Source organism: Numenius arquata, chromosome 1 (genome assembly GCF_964106895.1).
Source record: "Numenius arquata chromosome 1, bNumArq3.hap1.1, whole genome shotgun sequence".
Classification (NCBI taxonomy): domain Eukaryota; kingdom Metazoa; phylum Chordata; class Aves; order Charadriiformes; family Scolopacidae; genus Numenius; species Numenius arquata.
Window position 1 is genome coordinate 76,790,116 of NC_133576.1, and position 27,899 is coordinate 76,818,014.

Here is a 27,899-nt window from a genome sequence, read left to right on the forward strand (position 1 = left end):
CGGCAGGACGGGCCCCGGCCCGGGTCCGGGACGGGCCGCGATGAAGAAGCCGGACGGGAAGGTGGTGCTGCTGGGGGACATGAACGTGGGCAAGACCTCCCTGCTGCACCGCTACATGGAGAAGCGCTTCCAGGAGACGGTCAGCACCGTCGGCGGCGCCTTCTACCTCAAGCAGTGGGGACCGTACAACATCTCCATCTGGGACACAGCAGGTGAGACCCCTGGCGAGGGGCCGGGCGGGGGGTCCCGGTGTATCCCAGCCTCCCAGCCGCTTGCGGGATGTTTGCCGGCGGGCTGCCCCCTTCTCCTCCGGGTCCGGCGGCAGCGGCGCTCGCCCCTCCGGGCCGCGGACTGCCCGCCGACGCTGGCCGTGGTTTGGTCACAGCGGCTGTGTTCTTCTTTTCCCTCATTTTGGCTCGGTCCTAATGTAAAAGCTGCTGGTGGGGGAGAGGCTGCGGTCGGGTGACCTCACTCGGGACGGCTTTGCCTTTCCGAGGACCCGGGCGCGGGAGATGGAGAGGACAACCCCGCTCTGCCCCGGCCGGGGGGGGCGCCGGGACCGGGAAAGGGAAACCCTCCCTGGGTGCCTGGCCCCTAGTGCGTTTTTTCGGTTCTGCTGTGAAGTCAGTCACTTAAAACAAATGGTTTGGCAGGAGAACAGAGTCTGGAAAGAAACACATCTTTGCCGGGCCAAAAGGGGCCTTACAGCCGCTGATCTCTGGTATTTTTGAGACCTGCTTTGCAAAACGTGAATGTACAGAGGACGACCGCGATGCCCGTTTGCTTTCTTTTGCCCGAGTAGGTGGCTGCTGACTGCAAATCCAGGCAGGAGTTAGAGAGGTTTCAACTTCTCTTTGTCACTTCTTGCTGTGTGCGTTCGGATGTCCGATTGATGTCAGCTGGTGTCAGACTCCGACTTTCAAAGGCACGCAGCTCACGGACCCTTCAGACGTGGCTTGCTCTTTCGCCGCTGGGATAAGAGCCCGCACATAAGGATTTAATGTGCAGGGAGCATGGGCTGCAGGCAGTTTCTGTCTGGGATAGCAGTGAGGGATTGCCCGGCCAGCTGGGTTGTGGCAGGCAGCATCTCTGGGATGCAGGAGGGAGCACGGGTTGTGGTTTGGAGTCCTGGGTTGGAGGAGGTTTAGGAGGGCATGGGCTGGAGAAGTGGTTTGTGGTGTTGGTTATATGAATATCTTGCTCTTGGTTATTAGGTCAGGAAGCTCTGCTCTGTCACGCAGAGGGCTAGACTGCCCTGAAAAATGAGGTCTATGAACAGTCTTGCCTGTTAATTTGGTCGTGGGAGAAATATCTTGCTCAATGTTGGTGTTTTCATATTTAGCTGAATTTTGTTAAAGTTTGTTAGGGGCATTGTGACAAATGCAGATTATGCATTCTTGTGAAATTTGGGGAGCTGCAGCATCGTGCAATATTCCAGTTTCCTCTTGGTGACGTTTAGGAGGGAAGTTCATTTGCTGTGTCACTTCATGTCACAATCTAGTCCAAAATGGCTTTTCCTGTGTCAGGAATAGAGAAAGAGGAAGGGGGAGTGAAACTGCCAAAAAGTTGTGCAGAAACACTTTTTAGAGGGGAGAAGGAGATGTTTAAGAGCTTTCTCTTCTTGCATTTCTTAATCTATTGCTATGATGAAAGCTCTCTATCGGTAGCTCTGTTTTAAATACAGTTTCTATGTCCTTTGCAGATTTTCTTTAAAAAAAATCTACTTCAGTTTTAGAATTGACATAATCTAGTGTGGGGAGTCTCCTGTGGGGAATTGCTGCTTCTTTCTAGTACGCCAGGCCCATGTGGGTGATTTATGTGGGCTTTATTTCAATAGAAGAATTATCTTGCTGAGATTGTTCTTTGGTAATTTCCCTTATGCTCTTCTGCTCTTTTTTTTTTTTTTTTTTCCTTTTTTAATCATATACTATAAAATAAGTCCCTCCCAGGCTTTGACTTCTGGTTTTAGGGGCCTTTTTTTTCAGTTGTTTATACTTGTTGCAGTATTTTGTGTTAGTTGAGGATGCACGTTCCAGCTCTGTGTGGGATCTGGAAAGCTCCAGAGGTGGTTCTCCATGTGCCAGGCGATAACCTGTCTGGGGGCAATGCAACCGTTTGGAGCTCATCACCTTCCTAGCAGCTGGAGTCCCTATGTGCCCTGGACCTGCTCCTGCAGAATGGTGGAAGTTGCCAAGTCTGGGTTAGACTGTGATGGGACTGTGGGCTCTGGTTTATTAACAGCTCTCATTAACCTTCTAAGAAATAACAGGTCCCAGGACACATATATGCTTTCTCCTGTCCTGATGAAGAAGGAAGGGACCCTGTGGACACTGCAACTTTGATGTTAAGCAACAAGGGGATTCAAAAGCCTGCATTGTTTTTTTTGTTATTTTTATTTTGTGTGAATCTTATGCTTTTGCTGTCCACAACGTATCTGCAGTCCTTGGTCTGTGGCTCTTATCTCTCTGTGGTGTCACTGTCTTATCAGGTGTGTACGAAGTACGCTTGGAATTTTTGTACTAAGGCGGAGTTTAAAATTTAGCTCATTTGTCTGTTTATTAACCTGACATTTCTTACTACTTAATTCCTGTGAAGCAGTTGCAAGGTCATCAAATACACATACATTGTTTTCTCTCACTGTCTGTGTATCAGAATCCAGAAAGAAAGACCATCCAGCAGATTAGAAATTCTTTAGCACAACAACGTGACAAAAGTACGGTTCAATGTTTGCACTCATATTACCTACATAAATACTGAGTGCCTGCTCAAGATGTCTGTCTTAGTACCCCAATAGTACTTTACAGGATCTGCAATGTAGAAATATGGAAGATCTGGTCTAGAAAATGAGAGGATGCTTGTCTATACCTACTACACTAGTTCAGTATTCTAGTAAAATAAACAATTATACAAGGTTAACTGGAATGCATGTTCTTTTAAAATTTTATTAATTTGTGTTATATTTAGTGTGTGAATGTATGCTTATTTTTGTTGTTGCTTATCACCATTAGTTTGAGGACTGTTATCTCTATATTTTACTTCTGGTTCAATTTGGATGGTTATTTGCTATTCTGGTATGGGTTAGGCAGTTGGCTGTAACAGCCTTGATAGACTGAAGCTTCGTTCCTGTAACACAGAGTTTTGTTTTTACAAGATTAGACTTCAGTGATTGATGAGTATATCTGCAGTAGCGGTGATGGATCAAAAGTTAAGTATGCGTGGATATTAGTACTACATCAGTTTAATTGCCCATCTTCTGAATTATTTAAAATGTGTCATTTTCACTTATCACTTTTTTGATCTTGCATTACTTCTCACTCTGTTATTCAGAAAAATCTCACTTTTTTTTTTCCAGAAAGAATTAAATCTACTTGCCGAAGTGCTTAAAATGTATGTTTCTGTGTTGTTATCACTCAGTAAATCACAGAAGTGCATGCCTGACCTGTTCTACCAAGTTAGGTTTGAAGTGCAGCTCGGTTATTCTTGGGAGGACTCTTCTCTTGGCTGTATGTTCACACCCCTCCTTATCTTGGAAAAATCAGCTACTTAGTCTAGTCTAAATCTTTCATGTTCTTATCCGCAAGTCTTGTAAAATGGGCCTGCAGAAGTCGTCAAGGCTTGATTATTTTTTATGTAAATACTCACAACAAATAATTCAACATTTCCAGTTTTCCACTCTGATCCTTACAAGAGAAGTTATGTGGAAAATGCATTCAACTCATGGAAACAAATGAACCACAGGTGGAAGAATATTTGGAAGAAGTACCATATGCTTGCCATGCTTTTATGCTCTTTTTTTTTTTTTCCCCAAGCCATCTGTTTTGGACTGTTTCTCCATTGTCAGTGGCATTGTCTTGTGTCTGACGCAGCATGGCTGCTGTTGTATTCTTGGTGCAGAGAATTATTTATTTACTCCTTAGATTCTGATGCTACAAACTAGATTTGCTTGTTTTCTGTTAAGGTCAGTTACTTCGAATAAATTTTAAAAAATATTTGTAAACTATACAAAAAAAGAGAGCAACTGTAAATTTTTAGTGTATTTTAAAGGACTAGTCTGCTGGATGGAGGCCCAATCTCTAAAGCATTTGTAGGTATGCTCTGAGACCTTCATAGTTGCATGTTTGAAGTAGTATTTTTCTGAACCAAGGAAGGTCAGCAACACCATCAGCCAGAAGAACTTTACAGCCAGAACTTTACAGCTTTCTCATGTGAAAGGATTGGAGGTTGGAGACTCAGGATGTCAAAGCTATATATATGTGTGTGTGTGTATATATATATACACACATATATCTGTCTTCTAGGCAGTGTTGACAGCAACTGTGGAGTAAACCAAAACTTCCTGTCGAGTGTTGATGGCATGCAGCTCTGAGCGAGCATGTGGCCTTTTATCTCGGGCAGTGCAAACATGTCCTGAAGTTCTGAGGGTCTTGGTCCTGCTCCACCTTTAAACATGGAATACTAATCTGTGGTGGCTGCAGCTAACAATTTTGTGGGAGACTTTTGGGTTTTCAGGCATATTTTCTGATGCCTTAATATTTTTAAAAGGAAAAACTTGTTTGTATGTTGGATTTAGTCTCTATAAATTGATGTTTGTTCATCTGACAGATAACTGGTGCCCTGGCAACAAGGTTTCTTCATTATTAGTGGTCATGTCCCCTGTGTTGCTGGCTTAGTACTAGAACAGCCAACTGGTAAGTTAATGACAAGTATTTAATAAAGTTCACTTTATGATGCTGTAACTGTATTTTAGGAAAGAGGCTGGGTTTTGAACATACCAACAGATAGTCACGTAGCGTTATAATGGGGAAACATAGAGGTTAACTAGGAAAGCAAACTTCCCTTCTTTTCCTTCCTCTCAAGTTAGCTGTCTGCATGCAAGAACTGATTTGACTATTTTCTCCTGTGAATATTGAGCTATCAGTTCATATTTTTACACCCTCCACCCCTTTACTTTGCACCTGCAGATTTTTTTTGGTGACTTTTCACTTGCCAGAGCTAGTAAGGACAGACGAGATAAACATAGCCTGGAAAAGGCTTTTCTGTGTCTTGGGTCAACTGCAGTGTATCTGCATAAGGAATGCTTACATCTCTGTCGTTTCTTGTGATGGATTTGCTGATGTCTGATGGATGGGTGCTGGTGAGCTTGTGTGAATTGCTCACAGTTTCTGATCTCTGATCGCCAGTGTTTCGTTGGCAGCAGTGCAAGCTACTGCCTGGGCTGAACTTTCTCGGGCTAGGTGTGAGCGTTCAGCTGGTCAGAAGTGTTAGTTCCTCCCTCGCTTAGTTAGGCTTTGAGGGTCTTGGGGTTTGGTTTTTTTCATGTGTTGGGTGGCTGTTGGGTTTTTTTGTTTGTTTGTTTGTTTGATTGATTTTTCTTCCCAGAATTTATCTGTGTTGATGTACACTTCCTTCTGTGCATGTTTTTCTCCTGGAAAGGGGGTGATCCAGCAAAGTTCTCAGAGGAGACTTGTGATGGGCTATAACTCGGTCCTTTGCAGTATGAGATCAGCCCAGGTAGGCTGGTCTCCCTGCTGCCCTGGAGACAAACATTCCCCTGTGCTGTGAACAATATATACATTAGCTGTGGGTAGGAAGGAAGCATGGTCCTCCATCATACTGAAACAGAACAAAGACAAGAGTAGGATTAAACGACATATTTTCCTCACAACTGAACTCTATTTGATATTCTCCTGGTTCTGACTTTTGGAACTAGAGGACCAACACTGGGAGAAAAGAAGCTACAGATGAGATGGTTAGGTAGGTTAGTCAAAGCCAAAGAGGACTCTTGAGGCATGTGGGAAAGCCTTTCCAAACCAAGTGAGAAGGTGACAGAGTAGCAGCTGGGGTTGGGTGTTGCTAAATGTGTGATGAGCTATGTTTAACTGAGGAGGTCATTTGTTGAAGGGTTTAGAGGGTATCACCTCAAAAAGTGTCTTGGGCATCAGGGTTCATTTAGTGAGAAAGGCTGTCGAGCATGTACCTGTGCTCAAGAGGATGGAAGTTAACAAGAAATGAGATGGAGACCAGTGATGAGTGGCATTCCTCAGTGGTCAGTACTGGGACCAGTGCTGTTCAACACCTTTGTCAGTGACATGGACAGTGGAATAAAGTGCACCTTCAGCAAGTTTGCTAACAACACCAAGCTGTGTGGCACGGTCGACATGCTGGAGGGAAGGGATGCCATCCAGAGGGACCTGGACAGGCTTGAGAAGTGGGCGTGTGTGAACCTCATGAAGTTCAACCAGGCCAAGTGCAAGGTCCTGCACCTGGGTCATGGAAATCCCAGGCACAAATACAGGTTGGGCAGAGAATGGATTGAGAGTAGCTCTGAGGAGAAGGACTTGGGGATGTTGGTGAATGAGAAGCTCAACATGAGCCAGCAGTGTGCACTGGCAGCCCAGAAAGCCAACTGTATCCTGGGCTGCGTCAAAATGATTGTGGACAGCAGGTCTAGGGAGGTGATTCTCCCTCTCTACTCAGCTCTGGTGAAACCCCACCTGGAGTGCTGCATCCAGCTCTGGAGCCCCCAACATGAGGGGCATGGACCTGTTGGAGTCCAGAGGAGGGCCATTAAGATGATCAGAGGGCTGGAGCCCCTCTCCTTTGAAGACAAGCTGAGAGAGTTGGGGTTGTTCAGCCTGGAGAAGAGAAGGCTTTGGGGAGATCTTCTCACAGCCTTCCAGTACCTAAAGATGGGAGGAGAGCTTTTGCCTGTGAGTCATGGCTTTGGGGCCAGTTGCCACTGAGAGGCTTTGACTTCTGCTTTTGCCTTTAGGAAGATTATCCTGCAGAATATGGTGTTGGCCTCTATGTATTAGTTGTTCATAACTATTGCATGTAAAACAATGACAGCAGAGGACCACTGCCTCATACACAAGCAGTGTGGCTTCCCTGGGATTACTGTGTACGGTTATAGTCCTTGCATCTTGAAAAGGAGATCTTAAGAGTGGAGGTTCAAAGGGACAGTATGGTTGGCTGCTGAGAGAAAATCTCCCATGTATGTGGAAAAACCTTTTGAAGAGAGTTTGGTCTCAGTGAGTTCTGTGTCTAAAGCCTCTGAAGCAGGTTCAGAAGTAGGAATAAAGATTTAGCTCTAGACCGTCCCTGGAAGGATGGTTTCGTTGTTGTGCAACAGTGTACCAGATTTCATTGCAGAAAAAAAGTACTTTTCCTAATAAGAGCAGAATAACTTGGGAAGTAACTGAAAATATGAAGAAATAACGAATGGTCCGGAGAAAGTCTTGAAAGAAGTTCTATTTCCCATGTCCCACAACTTAAAAATACAACTCTACACAAGTAAAGTCAAAGGTAGCAAATTCACTGCTGGTGAAAGAAGGTACTTTTGCAATACAAGAAAGTATGCAAATGAAATAAAAATATGGAAATACCTTGTCAGAGGGAATTGTGAAAAGTACACATCAAAAAGAAACAGGAGACAAAAGTAACTCACTTCGTTTATTCAGCTCTGGCAAACTCACTCTATTGAAGGAGGAATTTTATTTTTTTGTTTTCCCTCTTGGGAAGGCAAGCTAATGGGGAAGGTAAGCTACTTGTTTGCTGTGAGTACTTGATGCAGGCCAAGATAAACGTCGTGTATGAACCTCTGCAGTAACTTCTGTATTCCAGCCCCCACGTTAAATCCCTGCTTTGCATGTGGTATTTAATAATAGCGTGCAAAGTGACTGTGCCATTCCAGCCGAAGTGGGGAAACTACTTGACAGTTCAGTGAGACGCTCTCTAAATAGTATCAGTGACCTGAGGTCTGTGCCTGGCTAAAGCTGTCCAGTGTCATGCCATGGCATCGCGGCTTGATGAACATTAGCAACTTTGGAGTCCTCAGCAGCACCTCAGCTTCTGCAACAAAAGAGGTTGTCTTTGCTTTCTAATTTTAGCGTGGAGTGAGGCTTGAGTTTTAGAGTTATATTGTAGAAGGGAGGCGAGGGGTTAATATTGGATGGTGGAAGGGAGAACAAGAATATATGTTTGTCTAGTCTTTGATGCAATGGCCTCTGTTCTTGTTTTTCTGTGAAAATGTTGCTTCTTGGCTTTGGCTGATACAAGTGAGTTTGTACAAGTCCTTGAATTGATTGAACATATCTATTTTAAACCCATGTTTTAAAGCCCCAGATCCTAGGTTGGAGCAATACTAATAAATTTCCTAATGAAGAGTTTGTGCCTTTGGCACGGCATCCTTTCTTCCCTGCTTACTGAAGGAAGAGGTGCGTTTTCCAGGTGTCTCTGTCAAAATTGACTTGACAGCTGAAAGGTTGGTTTAAGTGTTGGCTGGCTGCTTTGTGACAATACTGAAAACGTATGAGAGAGGGTGGTGTGAACAAAAGAAATGATTAGTTAAACAATGTAAATGCGATGGCAAAGCTGCTGAAAAATATTGCAGACATATGGAAATTCATCCATGGTGGAACAGGAGCAGGGGGGAGAAACTAGGAAATTTCAGAAGGATGTCCAAGAACCGGATTATTCACTTCAGTAAAACAGGTTATTGATGCCCTTTTGCACTCTTCAGTTTGAGTTTAGTCTTTCTGAAATGTATGCCTGAACTGTCTAAAAAATTAACCACTCTTTCAACAGCTTGAGCATGAGGGGGAAAACATGGGGATCGGATACTCCCCCCCCCCCCCCCCCACGTAGTTCTCTCTCTAGCTGAGTAAATAGTGTTGCGCAGAACAGCAAAAGGCTTCATTAGCTGTAACATAGAGATGACTGTGTACAAAGTAACTTATGTTGACTCAGTTCTGGTTATTTCTGGGTACCAGGCACATACCATAATGAAAAACAAATAGCTACTTAAAATTAGTATTGTATGTTTAGGTGACTGAACTTAGGCTGTCTGGGTTGTGATGTCTTTTCCTATTGTCTATGAAATGAATATTTACTCTTTCCTTTGGAAGGAAGGTGACAGCGGGTGCTTAAAATACAGGTACAGGGCAGGTAACTAGCTGTTAGCTGTGTGGTTTTACAGTTGCTTCTTTGAGCACTCATGTATGGTGAGTGTTTTTCTTGTTTCATCTCGCACACTGTGATGCACAAATGTCAAAGCCAGAGCGCCTCACAGCCAGCTTCGCAGTGCCTTGGCTGAGCTGCTTCTGATATTTAGGCTAGTTTAAGTAACCTTACTTCACACTGCAATCACATCTTGTATCATAGAGGAGTTGTTTACTTCACTACAGTTATTGTCTCAGGTTGAAGCCACTAGCCATGTGAGCTTCCAAGCGATTTTTCCTGTGGCAGTGTTTCACCGGCTGAACTGAAGGTCAACTCGGTAATTCCTTGCCTGAGTCACATTGAGCTATTGCAAAATAACCAAACAAGTAACCTTTGTTTGGGTCTCCATCGAGAAAGACGCTTAGTCCATGGTGGATGCATCTGGGCCTATTAGAAATTATAGAATAGAAAGAACAATTTTCTCTCCCAAGTCTGAATAATTTTCTTTCTTCCAGGTGAACACAAGGTATAACATCCTGGGATTTGATCAGAGGAATTCAAACTTGTGATAAATTCCCTTTTCTGCGCATGTCATATTAACTATAACTTCATATGCAGTACTTGAAGATATGCTTAGGAAATGGGATTTGAACTTGGTGATTAAACTTAGCTTATGCAAGTGGTACTGATGAGAAGAGAGGTGGTCAAAGGAAATGAGGATTTTTTTGCTATTAATTTGAATGCATTCCCAACATAAGTAGTTTGCCATCCTTAACCACAGGACATCCAGAATAGCATCCTTTAAGGTAATCAATTCAATAAGCATACAAGATTTCCTAATCCTACTAACCTACCTGGGCATGGAAAAAACCTAATCTAGAAAAGTACTTCTTGACATTGTTTTTAAAGGGAGATAGATCATCAGATGTGTTTCTGAATCTTCTGGTATATCTTTCCATCTCGTAGGAACCAGACTAGAACTGAAGTTGGCATTGCATGGGCCACCAAGGAGCTATTCATGGAAGAACTCTGCTGACAGTCTAAAGACCTGTGTGAGCTTGAATTTATTAGTGTTTTATAGATAAAGCAAAAAGAGGAAAGTGTGTATTTGAGCTTTTGACTTTTCACCAATTCCACTGGAGCAAAAATACATTTCAGTCTTGTTTGTAGTATGTTGGAAACTTCATGTACAGGACTCCAAGAGAAGATACACTTAAAACGTTCAATACTCAAGCAGGCTAATGTCTTATTATGAATTAAAGCTTCTGTGCTTTCAGGTTCTTTCTGTTCTGCCCTTTCACAAATTCCTTTTTTGTTTTTGCTTTTTTCTGTCATGAAAATAACTCATCATATCCTCAGCTACAGAGAATACCTCCTTTTTCATTTTTTTTTCTTTTTTTTTTTTTTCTGGGCTAGAGGTTAATGAATTGAAGTTTGGAATAATTTTGTTGCATAATGATTAAGCATCTGATGTAGATAATTTTCACTGTTTGCTCAGCTTCTCCTGTTGATCCACTGACGTTTTTTCTTTAATCTCTTACGTGATGTGATATTCCTAACCATTTTTTTTGTACTCCAGGAAATTCCTATAAAATGCAGAGAAAAAAATGTTGTCCAGCCATCTGACTGTTTATACTTACATGCTTAGTTTAAAAATAATGGTCTTCAGTACAGCTATCAGGACACTTTTGTTTTACATTCTGCAGCTGATGACTATTGGAATTTTTGGTGAAGTATAATATTTGACCATAGACATTTAAATACTTGAGATTTTATTTTTCTCTTAATTATAACATTATCTGTAAAATGAAGGATAGCTTAGTTAGACCTTCTTTCTGGAAGAATACATTGATTAGAAATCCCAAAGAAACAGTTTGGGAGTTGGGCAAGAGAAATTCGTGTGTAGTACACTTAATGAAGAATGTGAAGCAAAAGTTAGGTAGATTGAAATAGATCTCAAAACAAAAGAAATATCTAAATGCTGGTCATTGGCTGGGTAATAATTTCTCTACTGGGAGTCAACCAACTTTGATTTCTGCTTAAGCTCAGGTCATGTTCCCAGCCCACTCAATGACCACCGTATAGAAACATATGCATGTGATGATGTGCCCTGGTGGTAATGCCCTTCAGCTGAGCTTCTGCTTCCCTTTCCCCGAGGGGTTTGGGCTGAGCTACTTCCCTTTCTGGTTGTGCCGGTTACTGCAGCGATGGGACTGAAGCTTCATGCAGTTTGATGCCTTCTGTTGGGAAAGTCCTCAGAAGATCAGTTTCTGTTCCTCATAGTGGGGTCTGTGATCTGGACATTCAAATCTGTTGTTGCTCTCTTCTTAATTGTTGAAGTTAGAAATAAGGCTCTTGGTTATATTTTAGAGGGGTTTTTTTTGTGTATTATTTATTTGTTTCCATTCTCCAACTGTCATTTGCTCTCAAAAAACAAGCAAAGATTTTGGTTCATGAAAGAAATGACCAGAAACTTCAGCAGTTCATGGTTAGAAAAACAAATGAAAGAAAAAGCCCTATGTAGTTAAGTTGTCATCTTCCAAGCTTCTTAAAAGGGATCATCAAATCTTGTGGATTGCTGCAAGTGAGACTTATGTGTTTTTAAAAAACAAAAAAACCAACCAAAAAACCCATCACACTAGTATAATGAGGGATTTCTTTTTTTCCCTCCAGTACAGGCTGTTGCTTATTTAAAAAGTAAATCTCTGATTTTGTGAAACTGAAAACGTCTCAAACCGCTGGGGTCTTCCAACCCCCACCAGTACAATGGCTTCTAATTTTTATGAGGAGAAACAAACACTCCTGTAAAACTGTTTTTAGGACATGAGATTTCCCTCCCACAGCAGAGCTGTATGTGTCACATTTGTATTGTTTCCCTTATCTCCTTTCCTGTTTCAGCATTGTATGCTCTTTCCACATTGTCCTGCTCAACTTTTTTTTTTTGTTGTTTTTTTTTTTAACTTCAGGCCTTGGAAGCCCAGCAGAAGTGGAATAGTTGGCGTCTATGCCCTTTTTGAGTAGCAGAGCAATTTGTGACCTAGAGATGCTGCTTCATCATCTTAATTATGAAAGAAAAGGATGCAATGCATGTAAATCTGTAGGCAGTTCCCTTTCGGTAAGAAGCTTCCCCTCATGGCATGAGGGTTGAATGGGTAGACACTGGACAGTGGTAGCATCGCTCTTTGTAGCTTATTCTGTATAGAAAGTTTAGAATTGACCTGTTTATGGCTTTTAGTGGTACTCCCTTTGTGCCAGGTTGGAGAACGTTAATGAGACGAGATCAATTTTTACCATGCCTGTGTTGTGGTTTTCGTTTCTTTAATCCTCAAATTAATCCCTCTAAACAGTGAATACTAAATATGCTCTTAAGAGTGCAGGCAGAGAAGCCAGAAGTGGAATTGAAAGGGAGAAGTGGTGCTGGAAATGTAAATGCCATGTGTTCATCTTAGCCAGTGCAAGTTCTGAAAACACAAGCCACGTGTCCCGTGATTAAAATTTCCTGAGTGAGGTGAACAAGTCTGAGTACGCTCCCATAAAACCCAGGTGGCTGCTGTATGTCTGGCATGGTCTCCCGCTTTGGGCACTCGCTAAAGGCAGCCCACCGGATCACCAGAACTTCCTTCTGCTTTTGACCAACAGCAACTACCCAGAGGCGACCCGTGAAGAAGACTTCAGCTGATTAGCAACTGGTGGTTGTTGGTAAGGAGTAGAAGCAGTTGTAATTTTCTCAAGGCTAAATTATACATGAATGAATTGCATGTATTCTTAGTTGAGAAGCTGCCTATAAATGAACTGATCTTGAAACAAATCATAAAAATATCTGTCTATTGAGTGGGCCTAGGTTTATGTCCCATGTTACTAATGTGAGTTTCTCTTCAAAAAATTACATTTTTCATTCAGTTTGCAAGATCTGTGGTCTTCTACACATTTCGCAAGATTTTAATGTTTTTCAAATTGCTAGTGAAGGCTGGTTTAAAAGTCAAAACTACCAGCATTCAGCTGCTGCCTTGCACTAACTTGTCATTTGGAAGCATTTCTAGTCTTCCTCTTGCTGTCATCTACTCCTAATCAACCTGTAAAGCTACTAGTATGATAAAGGATTTATGGAAATGCTGCTTGAGGTATTGTCTACATACGGGCTTAGTAATTAATTTTATTCCCAAAGGAACCATGGCCAGTACACTTGGGTCCCTCTCTGTATGTTGTAGGGCCCCAGTGCCTGTATGAACAAAGCCGTGCTGCTGCTGTGGGAGAAGAAGATGGCCTCTGGCTGTGGGGAAGCGTGGGAAGGTGAATTCCCAGGGGCGTGTGACCGGGTTGTCCTCAAAGTCTTCCAGGCTGATTACCAAAGGCTAAAGAGCTGTTGCTTCTGGTGCTGTGGTAAAAACACCCTGGAGATCCCTGAAAATGTCTGAAGAGTGAGCTTTTTGCAGTGTCTTAAAACCTTCTGGTCCTGGGATGGCCCTGAAGTGGAGCGCTGTGTGAGCTCCATCAGCCGCTGCTAATGCTTCTGAAGAATTGATGTCAGGGTGGAAAAATGTCATTGAGGTGGGGCTGATGGCAAATCGATACTGCCACTGCTAATGTTCTTGGTAGTGAAACTTTCCTGAAGGTCTGTGAAAGAGAAAACTTACTGGTTTTTCGCGTGACTCCCCTTGCATGGGTGTGTGCAAAAATGTTGACGCTCGCTGCGTCTTATACTTGGGAAGGGATTTGAAGACTGACAGCCAGGAGGCAGAAATACATTTGAAGTGTTTGGGGTTAAAGTGGTAATATGGGAAAAAAAATAAGGTTTCTAATACATTAGACCATTTAAATTTATTTATGGTTGAATACAAAACAATCCAAAGAGGATCTGCAATCAGTAACGAGCTATTTTTCTCCGCTAAAATGTCACTGCCTTTAACCAAGATGTTTGTTAAATTCATGGTATTTCCTCACTAAAAGGATAGTATGGTGTATTGTAGTGGTTAACTTGGTCACCCAAGTAGTCACCCTTCTACAAAAAATCCTACAGGGAATTTTGTTTTCAAAAAAAAAAAAAAAGAAAAAAGTTGTAAAGAGATATGTAAGGCAGAAGCAGAGTAGCTAATGAGGAAGTTGGAAGACCTAAGTAAACTTAAAACAGGAATAAAAATGAAGAAAACCAGGAAGCATTTCTCGTCTGTGAGGGAGCAGGCAGATGCTGACTTGCTAACGCTTTGCTGAGAGCTGGCAGGAATGTCTGACCCGTGGTAACGTTTCAGAGTGCTTACTGAGATACATTTAGGAGGGCAATCTCAATTAACCCTACCCCTCTCTGGCTTTATTTATTTTATTCTATTTTTAAATCACACACCTGTATCAATGTTTGCTTGGATGAATTGGAAGCCGAGTGAACTTGCCAGTTCCTTATTGAGCAATATAAAAGGTCCAACCAGTGCGGAGTGACCTCCCCGCTCCTCAGTGCCAGTCAAACTGTGCTGAAATACGGCCGGCCCTGCATTCCTGCCCGAGCTGAGGACCTCCTTCTCCGTTTGAAGAGGAGACTTTGGGAGGGACTATGGGCTTTGGAGATCTTTGGGAGTGAGTCTGAAGATAAGGGCTTGGTAACAGCCTTTGCTTAGCAGCTGCGTAGAGAAGTGGGCTCATCTGCAGTGCCTGTTCCCCTGTGGAAAAGGAATTGTAAATTTAAGGAAAAAGTATCACTTTTCAGGTGCTAGAAAGAAAAACAAGCTGCTTTTAGACCTCATCTTGTGGAAAATGAATTGCTTTTCTGTAGGAGGGACTTCTCTAGGAGGAGATGGATTGGTATTTCAGCGGGCGTTACGACCAAAAGGCTTCTTGCACAACCCAGAAGCGAGTGTCTTATGCAAGCGAGGTTGTTTTACAGCCCCAGCCTGTCACTGGCCTCTTTGTTACCCACCGCTGAGCAATATTTGACCGTCAAGCTCTGCTGCTGCAGTTAAGTGTTCGGTCCTGTTGCTTCCCGCAGAACTCTTCCAAAGTAAATCTAAAGTTGGTTGGTTTTTGTTTTCTTTTTTTCCCCTGATGGTTTGCTTCCAATCATATCTTTCCTGAAGAAGGTCATCTGCCGAATGACCAGTTCTTTTTTAAGTAGCAGTTTAAAATTGTCTTTTAAACATAAAGCTTCAGAAGAATTTCACATCAGTGCTTACATTTTACTTACATTCCAATTTCTAAATTAATTTTTGCACTCCTGCTCCCATTTTACTACAAGCATAGAGGAGCTTCATAAATTTAACTCCTGAGCACTCTCCGATGTTTTCTTTTCACAGTAGAGATGGCGTTGATGCTGGATCTCAGCAGGAGTTCTGGTGGAGCATTTACTTGTAGACAGGATGATAATGTCCCATAAATCTGACAGGCCCTGAGTTCTTTCGCCAGACTTCAGAGTTTAGATAAAACATCTTCCTACCCAACTGTGAGGTTGAAGAGGGAAATAGATAAATACCGGTGTCATTTTGTGTGGAGATACGCTCAAGATACACTTGCTGGACTGGCGGGGCTAAGGTCAATTCTGTTCTTCTTTTACAAGGCACTAGGCTTCCAGACAGCTGAAAAATATGTGAATTGCTTGAAGCTTCTGGGGTTATTTCCACGTAAAAATAAACACAGTACAGAACTAAACAGAATAGGTGGTTTGAAAAAAGTAAGTCTTATTTAGCTAAGTGAAAATGTTATTCAGGATTGTAGAGGCATCAATAGGATCTTGAGCTGCAAATAGGGTTTTTTTGGGGTTTTGTGTTTTTTTTTTTAATTTTTCAGGTCTAGCCTAAGTTTTTCTTGGCAAAAGCATACCAGGTAGTGTGGTTAGCAGCTTTTTTCCTGTAATGCTTTGTGTTACTAGGCATAATATGATTAAACTTAAAACTTTGGATAGAAAGCATATTGGTAGAGTAAAATTGGTGTTTCTATGGGAACTTTGATTTTGAAGTTAAAATTCTTGCGAGTTTAGAAGCTTGAGATTAACTTCATTATTATAACGGTAAGTTCTGATTTATTCTTGCCAGCAAGAAAACTCATTTTCTATGTATGCAACAGAATAGATCCCAGATACTCTTTTTGTCCCAGAAAAGCTGAAACTAATTCATGGGCTTAATCTTGTAGATAATAGAGATCTTCTCTGATAGTATTTCTTCTCCTTTATATAGGAGTTGTGCAGCTCCTTTGTCTGGTGAAGACATTGCTGGTTATAGATACTAAGAATATGCAATTAGTCCGAAGACACTGAGTTTATAAGTTTCTTTATAAAAAAAAAATAAATAAATAATTGCAGCTAGAAATATGCAGACTAAGCAAATGCGTGAGGCTGCAAATGAAGAGAGACTAATGGTGTGGAGTGCTGGTAGCAGGTTAAGCTAGATTCATTGGGGCAGCAATATGTAACTTGCAAGGTCCATTGAGTTGGTCGTAGATGTCAAACAGCTCTTGGTACCCCATGGTGTCTTGAAGCCTACGAGCTGTTCTGAAAAGTATACTGAGCATTGGGAGGGATGAAAGTAGTGAAGAATGTAAGTAACCTCATGGCTTTGGTGAGTCTTGGTTGTAGAATAATATGGAAAGGTTGGAGAAAAGAGCTACAAGTACGGTTAATGGTTTAGAGGAATCTACCAAAGGCAAAGAGCCTGAATAGGAAAAAAATGTTGATTTCTCTGGCCTAACAAGGAGGAGGTTAAGTCATAGAGGAATATCTTTTAGAGAGGAAAGTGGATTTTTTCTGTTGTCAGTGTTGAGTTTTTTTTGGGGTTGGGTTTTTTCTTTTTTTTTTTTTTCTGTTTTTTTTTTTTTTTAAGAGGATGCATAATGAAGGTGAAAGTCTATCAAAATTCAGAATCTGGAAGCTGAAATGCAGCAAACTGATTTGTGGGATATTAACTTCTCTTTCTTTGTTTTCTTTATAAAATAGAAGTTCCTCCTCAGCCACAAGACGAGGGCTGAGCGAAATTCTATCGTCTTTATTATGCAGGAGATCAGCCTTGAATGAGGATTACACTTCACCTCTGGCTTTGCTCTGTGAATTTTTTTTTCTTTCGGTTTTTGGTTGGTGTTTTTTTTTCCTCTTTTCTCCCTTGTTAACTTGATCTCCTCCTTCCCGTGAGTGCATCTGATGGGTCTGTCTTTGGGAACCAGTAATGGGAGTCTTCAGTGCCAGTTAGGGAATGAAAATTGACAAAGTACTCTTCAGGGCTGGATTAAAAAAGTTTCTGGGAATAATTAAGCTAATTCATGACTGAATAATACAGAATTTGACAAGATGACTGAGGGATGTTTATTGTAGTTGAGGTGGGTAGAACGTAGCTAGGCATCTGCTTTTAGTTTAGCTGCCTTCAGAAAGTGAAGCTTTTACTTAAAAGCGTATTTCTCCATAAACTATCACACTGTTAACTGTCAAAAAAAACCAACCCAAAAAACCAAATAAAAAACCCAACCAAAAACCCCACAGTAAATTTTTGCCCATGTTTCAGTTGTGGCTTCTTTAAAGGTGCCTTTAGCACCTTTTTTAAAGGTGTGCTACAAGTTCAGGCTATATGTCTTTTCAGCCGTTTCTTTAGCACATGAGAAAAATGTTGCGACTAGACATTTATTTTGGAGCTTCTACCAGCATATGCCTAGAAAGATAACCTTTTTGGAGGCTATGAAACAAAACTAACTCCGGAGCAAAAAATGCCCATTGTTTTCTGTTTTGCCACTTTTATTCAACGGGGTTTTGTGCATGCCCTTTTGCTGAAGAAAAACGTATGGCAACAAGCCATCATCTTCCGATCAAGCTCAGATGATCCTGTAGATCATTAACCATGTCTTACAGAGGTTGGCATGTGACGTGCAGCACACCACGCTGACATTATTCTTGCATAACTTCCCAGCGCTTTATTTGTCCTAACAATAAAAGGCCCATTTAAGTGAACTTCTGTGGAAGAATTGTTCTATGTGAATTGTACCAAAGTATAACTTTTGGAATGTTAATTGAATTGGTGTTTTAATAGCGATTAAGGAGTTGGTTGAAACTGCTTGACCTATTGGGAAAGTTCAAGTTTGACAAGGGAAAGCTGTCCTTGGAAAACATGTGGGCATGAAGGGGGTTGGTCTCCCAGTCGGTCATGGCTGTCTTGCACGGGTTGTGCTATAATTGCTCTGGGTGTATATAGCAAAAAAGAAAAAAAGGAAATACAGCCAAAACAGAATTATGACCACTTTTTACTGATGAAAACCATAAAAGGAGAAGCAAATTAATAATAGTTGCTGCTTTCATTTATTTTACCTGGCTGTTGACTTTCCTTTTGAAAAGGTTGTAAAGTAGGAATAAGCTGGACTCTGTAAAGAAATATAGAGAGCATTACTATTAGCAAAGTTATTAATCCTTTTAAGGGAAGGCTTGTCTTTCAGAAGGTAGGTGAAGTGGCTAGAATTTTAGGGCAAAATCTTTTAGCTACTTCATATCTGTTTGTCCCTGCTGAAACATGTCCTGCAAACCTTATATGTTATGTCAGTTATTTTTAGTTAAGTTATTATATTTAAAGGAGAGGGGAAGGAAGTAGTCTAAAAGAAATGTGGATATAGGTTTTTCTTTTTTCTTTTTTTTTTTTTACATTAACTGTATTATTATTCTTAGGTATAGAGTGTATTCCATTTCCAGTATTCCAGTAAGTAAATGCCCCCTTTTTCTGTATTTTAGGTGCCTTCTAGTGATTCTTTTTGTTTGTAAAGATTCCACATTGATTAATTTCCCAGCCATACTGGTGGTGATTGCAACTCAAAAAATGGAATTCATATGCTGCCCTTTTATTAGAACAGGCAAAAAGAGCAAAACTGCATAGAGGATACAGGGTGTGGTGGTATTCGTGTGTTTTTTCTTTCTTTTTTTTTTTTTTCCTCTCTCTAGTTTCTTTATGCTCTCTAAAAACTCTTTCTTTCTTTCTCTGTCCTGCTTTCTATATCTGTTTCCATGTCTGGGGGAGTTGTGGGTTTGTTTTTTGTTTGGTGGTTTTTGTTTTTTTTTAATATAGTAGGGGTTAGAAACACATGATTTGTGGTTTTAGTGCCCTTAACTAAAGCAGGAATAAGAGTGAGTTGTTTTTCTTAAGGCACACTGGTAGTTGCTGGTGTAGACTAGCCTCCCAGGGGGTAGTTGTATTCTCTTGGCAGAATGTTAATAGCTAATTTAGATGCCCGAAACGATGTTGGTTTTGTTATGCAAAGGAATGGAAATAAAGGATGAGTTTTATTTTTTTTCCCTTGTATGTTATATTGGAACAGAATCCCCAGTAATAGGCCTTGATGCTTGGTAATGCTAATCATCCCATTCAGTTTTTCCTGAATACTATCATAACTTCTCCTCTTTTTCCATGGAGAATGTATTAATATCTGTTAAATAAGTTTGTAGGGAACAAGTGGTTATCCTCCAAAGATAAAAGATAAGATTTATGCTCACTTTAAAAATTGTGTTTAAGAATTAGTCCTTTCAAATAGCCTTTCAGTTATTCATCGCCATGTATTTTTCCTCATTTTTGATTTCTATCAAAATTTAGGTTCCCTAATATATATCTCAGATGGTTTTTTATCCCAGATACTGCTGGACTACTGATGGTAGTTTAGTAGACTTCTAAAGAGAGATTTTTTTTTTTAATATTTTTATTTACACAGAATGATGCAACTTAATCTCTCCTTATAAAAGACTAAATCTCTCCTGTGGTAACGTAGCTCTTAAATTTTGTAGTGCCAAGGCATTTCCTATTTCATCAAAACCTTTCTCTGTATCCAGTTAGATAACTAGTTGAATTTACTCAAGTAACTTATCAGGCTGTTCAGACAAAATCAGGTCTATTAAATTGAATGTTTTAATACTTGGTAGAATTCTAGCCTATAATCTGCTAGTGTATTGCATACGATTTCTGTATGTGAATTGAGCAGGGACTAGATTATAGCCACATAATATAATGACACTTCCAGATGAGGAAAATAACGTTACACTCCTCCTGTATAGCAGCGCCCTGAGTTCTTGAGATCTGCCTTTTATTCAAATGTCATGCAGCTAAACGTATTAGAAAGCATCTTCTGCTTCACTGTTTACAGTTCACAAGGCTTTCTCGTCTGTGGCAGACAGTTCGGAAACATCGTTGGTTCCTTTGAGTCTGGGACTTGCCTCCATTTGAATATTGTGATCTTTTTTTATGGGAAGATATTTGTAGCACTTGAAACAAATGTCATGAGTGTATTTGCCTTCCTGAATGCCAGTCTCTAGAGGAGGAGAAGAAGAGCTCATGCACTATGTTTCCTTTATCTGTATAAAAGCGGCAGTATAAAAACCTAAATGCTGTCAGACTTGGATCTTAGTAACTTTGGACATGAGCTTGTGAACAACCTCTATGATACAGACTGTGTGTGTGTTGGGGAGGAGAAGGAATCGTGCATGCAACATCATGGTACTTCTATGTGCTTTTCTGTTTTAAATTGGAGTGAAAAGAAAAATGCGTTACAGGCTGAAGTTGTGTTAATTGTTTCTATTTGTTGTAGAAGTGTTTTTGAATAACTCCCATTTTCTAAGACCAGATCTGAGGGGATTTAAGTAATTCATAGATATCAATTCTTCAGTGGGTAAGTTCTAATCTTTCCTGCCATGGATTTTTGTGTCCAAGGGAAACAGTTGTTAGTGGGGGTGTGATATTTCTAGTATGATAATTAAAGCTGACTGAAGGACAGGGGTCAGTTTGATCGTGATTTCTCGTCTTGCCTAAGTGAGAAGTGAGTGATAGCTCCTGTTCATGTGGCTTTCCTGCTCACACTGAGCTGCAGTTTTGCAGAAGGAGCTTTAAGAGCCCAAACCGACTCACATTTGTAGAGTGGGGATGTTTGTGGGTTCTTGGGAATGCCAGACTCCTTCAGAACTCAAAGTATTTGTTCATTAAGTCAAAATTACGTACATAGAAGAGATGGTGTCTCTTGCCATTTTAAATTTTATTATGAGATACTTGGCGATTGAGATAAGTTGTGTTTAGAAATGGAGTAGGCTTGTCCCAGTCGTATACTATATGGAGCCCACTTTCTTGACTGACTTTTTTTGATGTTTTTGCTTTGGAGAGCTGTATTAAAGAATTTTCCTTTGTTCATTGTTCACTTAACCCATGCGGCTGTTATTTTCTTCTGCCATGTGTAGTTCTTTCTACTTAAAAACATGAAAGTGAAGCCCTTTGGGTATTAAGATCTGTACTTTCCTATGTTTATGTTATGTTCTACTTTGGCTAAGACGTCCATATCTAATTTTAATAACTTAAATAGAAGTTCCTGAAATAGGGCACAGTTCATGCCTTGAATGTTGATTCATATCTAAGTAATGAGTGTAAACAAAATAAATGTCATCTTGATTTTAGTAGAGCTAGAGGCCTGTTGCATTCTGAAACTTCAATCTACACAAGTATATTCTATAATGTAGGATTGTGTATGTATAATTCTAGGTGAAGGTGGAGCTGAAGTGAATTTTCTAGTTGCTCAACTGTAATTATTTTGGTGGCTTGGTTTTTTGGGGAGTTTGTGGTGGTTTTTGGTGTTGAATTTTGGTTTTGGTTGGTTTCTTTACCGTCCCCTTTCCCCCCTCAAGAATTTTATTCTATGGGGAAATCTGTCTTGGAGGAAAACCAAATGCTGGCTTTTTTCTAAAGGATTGGGAAATCATGTATTCAGACAGCTCCTGGATATATAAAAATTGAGCCCTCCACTGCTTTCTGACTCATTTGTTTCCACTAATTCCTACTTATGTCCTTCGTGTTAATCCTTTGGGATGGAGAGCTTTATTTTTATCCCCAAGTAACCACAGGCATAGTTTGGTTCTTAATAAAGCTCCTTACTTCAAGGGAAATGTGATAAAGACACCTGGAAGAAATAAATACCAATCTTGAGCAAGGTAATGAAGAACTCTGACTTCATCAGTGTCAAAACTTTACAGCCTGACTCGCATGTGGGCAGGGGAATTTTCCGGAAACCTTTAGGGACCTTTATTGTTTGTCCTTTGATAGTCAGTATGCATCTCGGTATACGTGCACAAACAAAAATCTCAGTTCCTAGCAAAATTGTTTCCCCTAATGTCCTTTAAAAGGTCACAACTTTACTGCTTCGTCTGCAAACAGAAGGAAATGCTGTTGCTTAAAAAGGGGCTTCTTTCTCTGCTCTTGTGATCATGTGGATGTTTCTGCTGAGGTAACTCAAGAGCATCAGAGTCACCCTTTGAACCTTCACCCCCTGAAGCTGAATCTTCAACTCTAATTTCTTTCTAACGCTGATTTTGGTGCCGTATCATGGGTTTCATACTTTCTCTTTTCTTTCCTGTTTTGGCTATTTCCTTAGGGCGCAGTTCCTATCTCTCTTCATGTACGCTCAAGTTCAGGCTATCTTATGAAGGAGACAGAAAATTTGAAAGGCAAAATCTAGCTGATACCTTGTGTTTGTGTTAATTCCTCTCTACTCTTCAGATTCCAATCCCGCTTAAATTGCAGTGAAAATCCTTGGAAGATACTGGTTTATGGACTGAGAACTTTCTGGAAAATTTTGCACATCTGTTAATTTTTTATGCAATGTCCGTGTGCTTCTATTGCTCACCTTCGTGTACTTTTCCACACTACATATTTACTTTAGGAACTCAGAACTTAGGACCCCGCTCAAACTGTGGTATTAAAGTGACGACAGAACTTTTTTCGGTACTTTCTGGAGGACTTTTTTAGCTCTTTAATATTTGTGGTGTTTTATTCCCTCAAGACTTAAAGTAACAGCCTGTTTTGCATTCTTGTAAGTGCTCAACACAGAGATTAAAAACTCGTTCTTCTGGCAGAGGATTTCTTGAAAGAGTGTGTGTGGGATGTTATGCTACTTAAGATGTGGTGAAAGCCTTTGAAGAGGTGGTAGGTAAGGAACATTCAAATCTGGCTGGAGGAAATCTTTTGCTTTCATAAACATCAACAGCAACTTCATGGGGTACTTTGGATACCACCTCCAGGGACGGCAGGCAGAAGGAGAGCTCCAAGAAGGGGACTGGGGCAGCTGCCAGCGCTGCTGCTGTCAGTGGATCCCACAGCTGGGAGCTGGGAAGGAGAGGGGATGCTAGGTCATGGGCTGTGGTGCCATCCAGGGAAATCGTTCACGTGAGCTGCTACCTCCCATCTGAGAGGTCGGGGTACTGTAGGAGGTTGGCTAGACCAAACCCTAGGCCTTCAGTTAAGTCTCAGTACACTTCAATTCTAGCCTTGCTTATTTTTCAGGCTTGGCCTCTTGCAAGGTCTACTTTTCTCTTCTTTCTCCCTTGGGTATCTTATGATGCTGAGGTCTGTTCGGCTCAAAATTCTTCAATTTGTTTATGACAACCATCATATGACTCTGAAAATGACTCTGAGCTGCTCCTGAGTGGGTGATGTCTCTAGCAGGGCTTCATATACTTGCTGGAAGAGCCTGCAGGTAGTGGTATGGCCAGTGGTTGTCGAACTGCTGTAAATAAGGCAGAACATAAAGATGAAAAGAAAAATGGAAATTAGGTTTTGATTGCTTGGCTTTAAGAAATTTCCCTAATGTTGTGCCTTTGTGGTTAATTTGGTTCTTCTTGCAATCCCTTTGGTTGCAAGTCATTATTTCTGCCACTCTTCCCTGTTGCCTTTATTTCTTGAAAGGGTGAAATTGTTTAATTCTTGGATTCAGGGTTTACCGTTTAATTTAGCTAACTGTGTAAAAAGGTACGTGGTTGTAGTGGGACCAGATGGGTCCAGAGAAAGAAATAGCTGACCATAAAAAGGGACTGACTGTTTTCATGCAATAAGATTTTTCACTGTAATACTGATACTTTTTTGCCTGACACCTTGGGAAGAGATAAGATATCAGTTTAAATACTTTGTGTAGTTTTAGGGGGTTTGCCACATCTAGGTTGTTCCAGCCCTTGAGTGCCAGAAGTGGTCTGTACAAGGAAACTGTGCTGCAAAAATAAATTATGCATTTTTTTCTGCGTGTAGATTGTGCTGTGTGGGTGAGCGAGAGAGACTATCCATAATTCCTCTGACATAATTAATCCCTTATGCAAGGTAAATTCTTCTTACTGTTTCTTTCCCCTTTTCAACAATGTATTAGTTGTAGAAGTAGGCGGTTTGTAGTTAGAGTGTAAAAATGTCATGGTTTATATTATGCTGTGCAAGATTTGATTAGCATAGAAATTCCATAAAACAAGTAATAGTATTGTTCTGGTACTCGGTTGCCACAGCAAATGATTTTGGGGGCTGGATTTTATGGCTTAGGCATCTGAAGTAGGAGAATGGGGGAGGATATATGTTCCATTGTGGTCTGGAAACCACAGTATAATCAGGATTCGGATGAAAACAAAGTAGGTCACAGCACAAACTTCTACTGAAAAATTGGAGACTTTTAAAAACTCGCAGTGCAGCTGAAAACACAACTTTGAACGTGAGATTGGAGGAAAAAGTGTAAAAGCACTGACCACCTCCTTCCCTTGCACCCCAGTCTCCCTTGCCCTTACCCAGCATACCTAAACAAGGGCATATCCTATTTTTTTTTCTCCTTTTTTCTACCTTCAGGTCACTGGTTTAAAAAATTTATTTTACTAGAGGAGAACAAAGCAGAGGTTATACAAAATTGCACAGAAGCAATTCTCCATAAACTTTGCCTAATGCTTTTCTGAACGCCATGCACTGAACTTTTGACCTCTGAGAGGTCTATAACACTGCCAATTATTCACTGTGTAGGAAAGTATTTAAACTACACACATGATTTTTGATGTGAAATCGTAATTTTCTGTGTTATGAGAGAGAGTAAATAGGTATTCCTGGGTAACTTTCTCAGTACTAGGCCTGAATTTATACACATCTGTTTATACCCATTTTTTTTTTTTTTCAGTCATTCACCAGCCCGAGAGATCCAACAATTTTGCCTCATGCAAAAGGCTTGCATGCTTCTGAGCATCCTCACCAGCTTCTTTTTATGCCTCTTTATAGTGTACTCTGCACCTCGTCTTCAAATATTTCTCTGGCAGTTACAGGAACTTCACTCAGTGTCAAAGGTTTGGTGAGCTTCGGATTTCATGTTCTAGCTCGGTGTTTTCCAGTTTTGTTTTACTGATAACAATGAACACTGTGTCTCTCTCTTCTGGCCACTATGGACTAGTGTCCTGAAGTTTGTCGAAGGACTTACTACAGTGACTCAAAGATCTATTTTAATTTCTATTCCCAACTGGAGGTAGGCTCTAAGTTACTTTCACAGTGTGCATGTTCGTGTGCAAGTGTGTTTTCCCAATATACACTGACCCATATTTTTCAGCGTTAATATCTTCTGCCTTTCCTATTCCACAGTCATTTACAAGGACCTCACGATGCTGTAAACTCATAGTGACCAGTAGCTTTGTGCAGAAAATTAATGTAACCATTACAGATTCTCTGTAAATGGAGGCTCTGTGCAAAGAGACTACAAAAAGAGTTGATAAATTATGATGATTACTAGATGTTCAGAAGAGTGTAGTTGGCTCTTTTTTTTTTTTTTTTCTGTGTTCATTCACATTTTTGTTCTGTAGTGACCTAAGGCTGATTCTGGCTGGTTGAAATCTAGTATGTTTTGTCTTTTTTCTCAATTGAGTTTGGGGATTAATGGGAATATGCTACGGCAAATTCTACGCGTAGCAGGTATTTGGGGAAAGTTGCAGCTCTCAGTAGGAAAGGACAACCTTGTATGTCTTCTGCCTCATTTCTCTTAGTTCCTTTGCAACTTCTGAACAACATTGTTTGCTTCCCAGAACTTAAAGAAGAGTCAGTTTCGTCTTTGAAGAAATGAATTGGAAGGAGACCATTGAGGCTTAGCTAGAAGTGCTGGTAGATGATCACTGAACGATGAGGAGAAAGAAATGTTGTTGGTTATTGAGTGATGGTCAGGGCAACCTAAAAGATAAATTACTGTTAAAATGTAGTTAGGGTTCTCTGTATTGTGTGTTTAATACTCTAAAAATAAAAGTGTGAGTACTTGGGGTGGGACAGAGGCATATCAATACAGGCTATTCACTGAAAGGGTTGTCAAGCACTGGAACAGGCTGCCCAGGGAAGTGGTGAAATCGCCATCCCTGGAGGTATCTAAGAGACAGGTAAATGTGGTGCTGAGGGACACGGTTTAGTGATGATTTTGTCAGTGTTAGGTTGATGGTTGGATTTGGTGATCTTAAAGGTCCCTTCTAACCTAGACAATTCTATGATTCTATATACAGCAGCATTAAAGACAAGTCTTTTCCTGTAAAGGCAGTGTATCTGAGAACTGTGGGCATGCAGCGTAGGACTAAATTCCTTACAAAATCCTTCAAAACTTAGGAAGAAGTGGATTACTGACTTTGATCCAGATTTCTGAACTGGTCGTACTTGAAAGCATGTACTGAATTTATAGGAGTAATAAGTTCTAGCAGAATTTGAAAAAGTAGAACTTATTTTTTGTTTATAAATGGTTAAATAGATGGAATGGGCCATCTGTGGATGCAAGTAGGGTGGTTGTTAATGTGGCATAAATAAACTAGTATGCAATTTAATGAAAAAACAAACTTTTTTGGCTTGCTGCAACTGAGTGTGCTGTGTCATACTTGCTTGGTCACTTCTCTGTGCAGATTCCCTCCTCTGAAATCGAGCGAGTGGTGGACAGCTGAGCTGGTCTGGGGCACTGTTGCACTCTGTAAGAAAAGCAGAAGGAAAAAACCTGAAAATACGACAGATAACAACAACACATTTTTACCTTCCCTGCTCCATCTAAACTTGTGAAATTGTCTTAAAATTCCTTAAACTCTTTTACTTGGTTAATAATGTAGCTTCCAGCACACTAACTTTTTGTTGTGTTTAAACCTTTGCCAGGGCGGGAGCAGTTTCATGGCCTGGGGTCTATGTACTGCAGAGGAGCAGCTGCTGTGATCCTCACGTATGATGTGAACAGCCTCCAAAGCCTGACAGAGCTGGAAGAAAGATTCTTGGCACTGACGGACAGCGCGAGCGCTGACTGCATTTTTGCTATTGTTGGAAATAAAGTTGACCTCACCGATGACTGTGCTTTACCACCGGACGAAAATAGACCCGAGAAGTCCATTGCCAGCTGTGGCTCGAAGGTGCGAAAACAAGTCCGTGCAGAGGATGCGATTGCGCTCTATAAAAAGATACTGAAATACAAAATGCTGGATGAGAAGGACGTTCCGGCAGCTGAGAAAATGTGCTTTGAGACCAGTGCAAAAACAGGATACAAGGTGGACTACCTCTTTGAAACTGTGTTTGAGATGGTTGTCCCGATAATTGTACGGCAGAAAGCAGAGGGGCCACCCCAAACTGTAGATATTACTGACTACAAGCCAGCAAAAAGGACAAAATCTGGTTGTTGTGCCTGAACCATTTACATAACGTAAGAAAAGGGGAGGGATTGTTTGCTCCCGCAAACTGAGGAATAAGAAGTGCTTGCAGTTCACCAGAAAGAAGTCGTCCAAGAATAAATTGATGAAATGGTGTATGTGGAAGAAACCAAATCTTCTGATCATGAAAAGTTTCTGGGAAGCCCTGTGTAGGAAAGTGGGAATGTGAGTGAAATTATGGAGGAACACCTGCCAGTTTCCACGGGCTCTGAAGGCAAATGGTGTGTTAGCACAATTGGTAGCGACAATCGTTTGAACGTATTTGAAGGAGTCTGATTTTTTTAATGACTTGCCATTTCATGTTGCATGTTAATGATCTATTTGTGTACTCTCGACAGCCTTTACATGATTATCGTCTTTCCCCATTGTGATTCCACCTTTGGAAGATTGAACACATGGTACTTTTTTACTCTTTAAAAAAAAAAAGACGACAACCAGAAAATCCAGGTATAATTTATATTTGTAGCAAATAAATCAATTACAGTCTTTTTATGTCAGATATGAGTGTAAGATTCAGAAGCTGTACTATTAAAATAATTGTGAATATGTACTGTTCATT

The 27,899-nt window shown here is 40.8% G+C and overlaps 1 protein-coding gene across 1 annotated transcript; it reads left to right on the top strand.

Moving 5' to 3' along the window:
* Window positions 1-40: 40 nt before the first annotated feature.
* RAB20 (RAB20, member RAS oncogene family) lies at window positions 41-27,895 on the top strand. Its single transcript, XM_074154730.1, has 2 exons — window positions 41-212; window positions 26,799-27,895. The coding sequence occupies exons 1-2, from the start codon at window positions 41-43 to the stop codon at window positions 27,317-27,319; spliced, it is 693 nt and encodes a 230-aa protein (XP_074010831.1). The 3' UTR covers window positions 27,320-27,895.
* The last annotated feature ends 4 nt before the right edge of the window (window positions 27,896-27,899 follow it).

What these genes read in the sequence shown, in the direction of transcription:
- RAB20 (XM_074154730.1), top strand. Translation starts at nt 41, where the DNA reads ATGAAGAAGCCGGACGGGAAGGTGGTGCTGCTGGGGGACATGAACGTG. An exon ending in CTCCATCTGGGACACAGCAG is followed by an intron (nt 213 to 26,798) that starts GTGAGACCCCTG and finishes AACCTTTGCCAG; the next exon opens with GGCGGGAGCAGTTTCATGGC.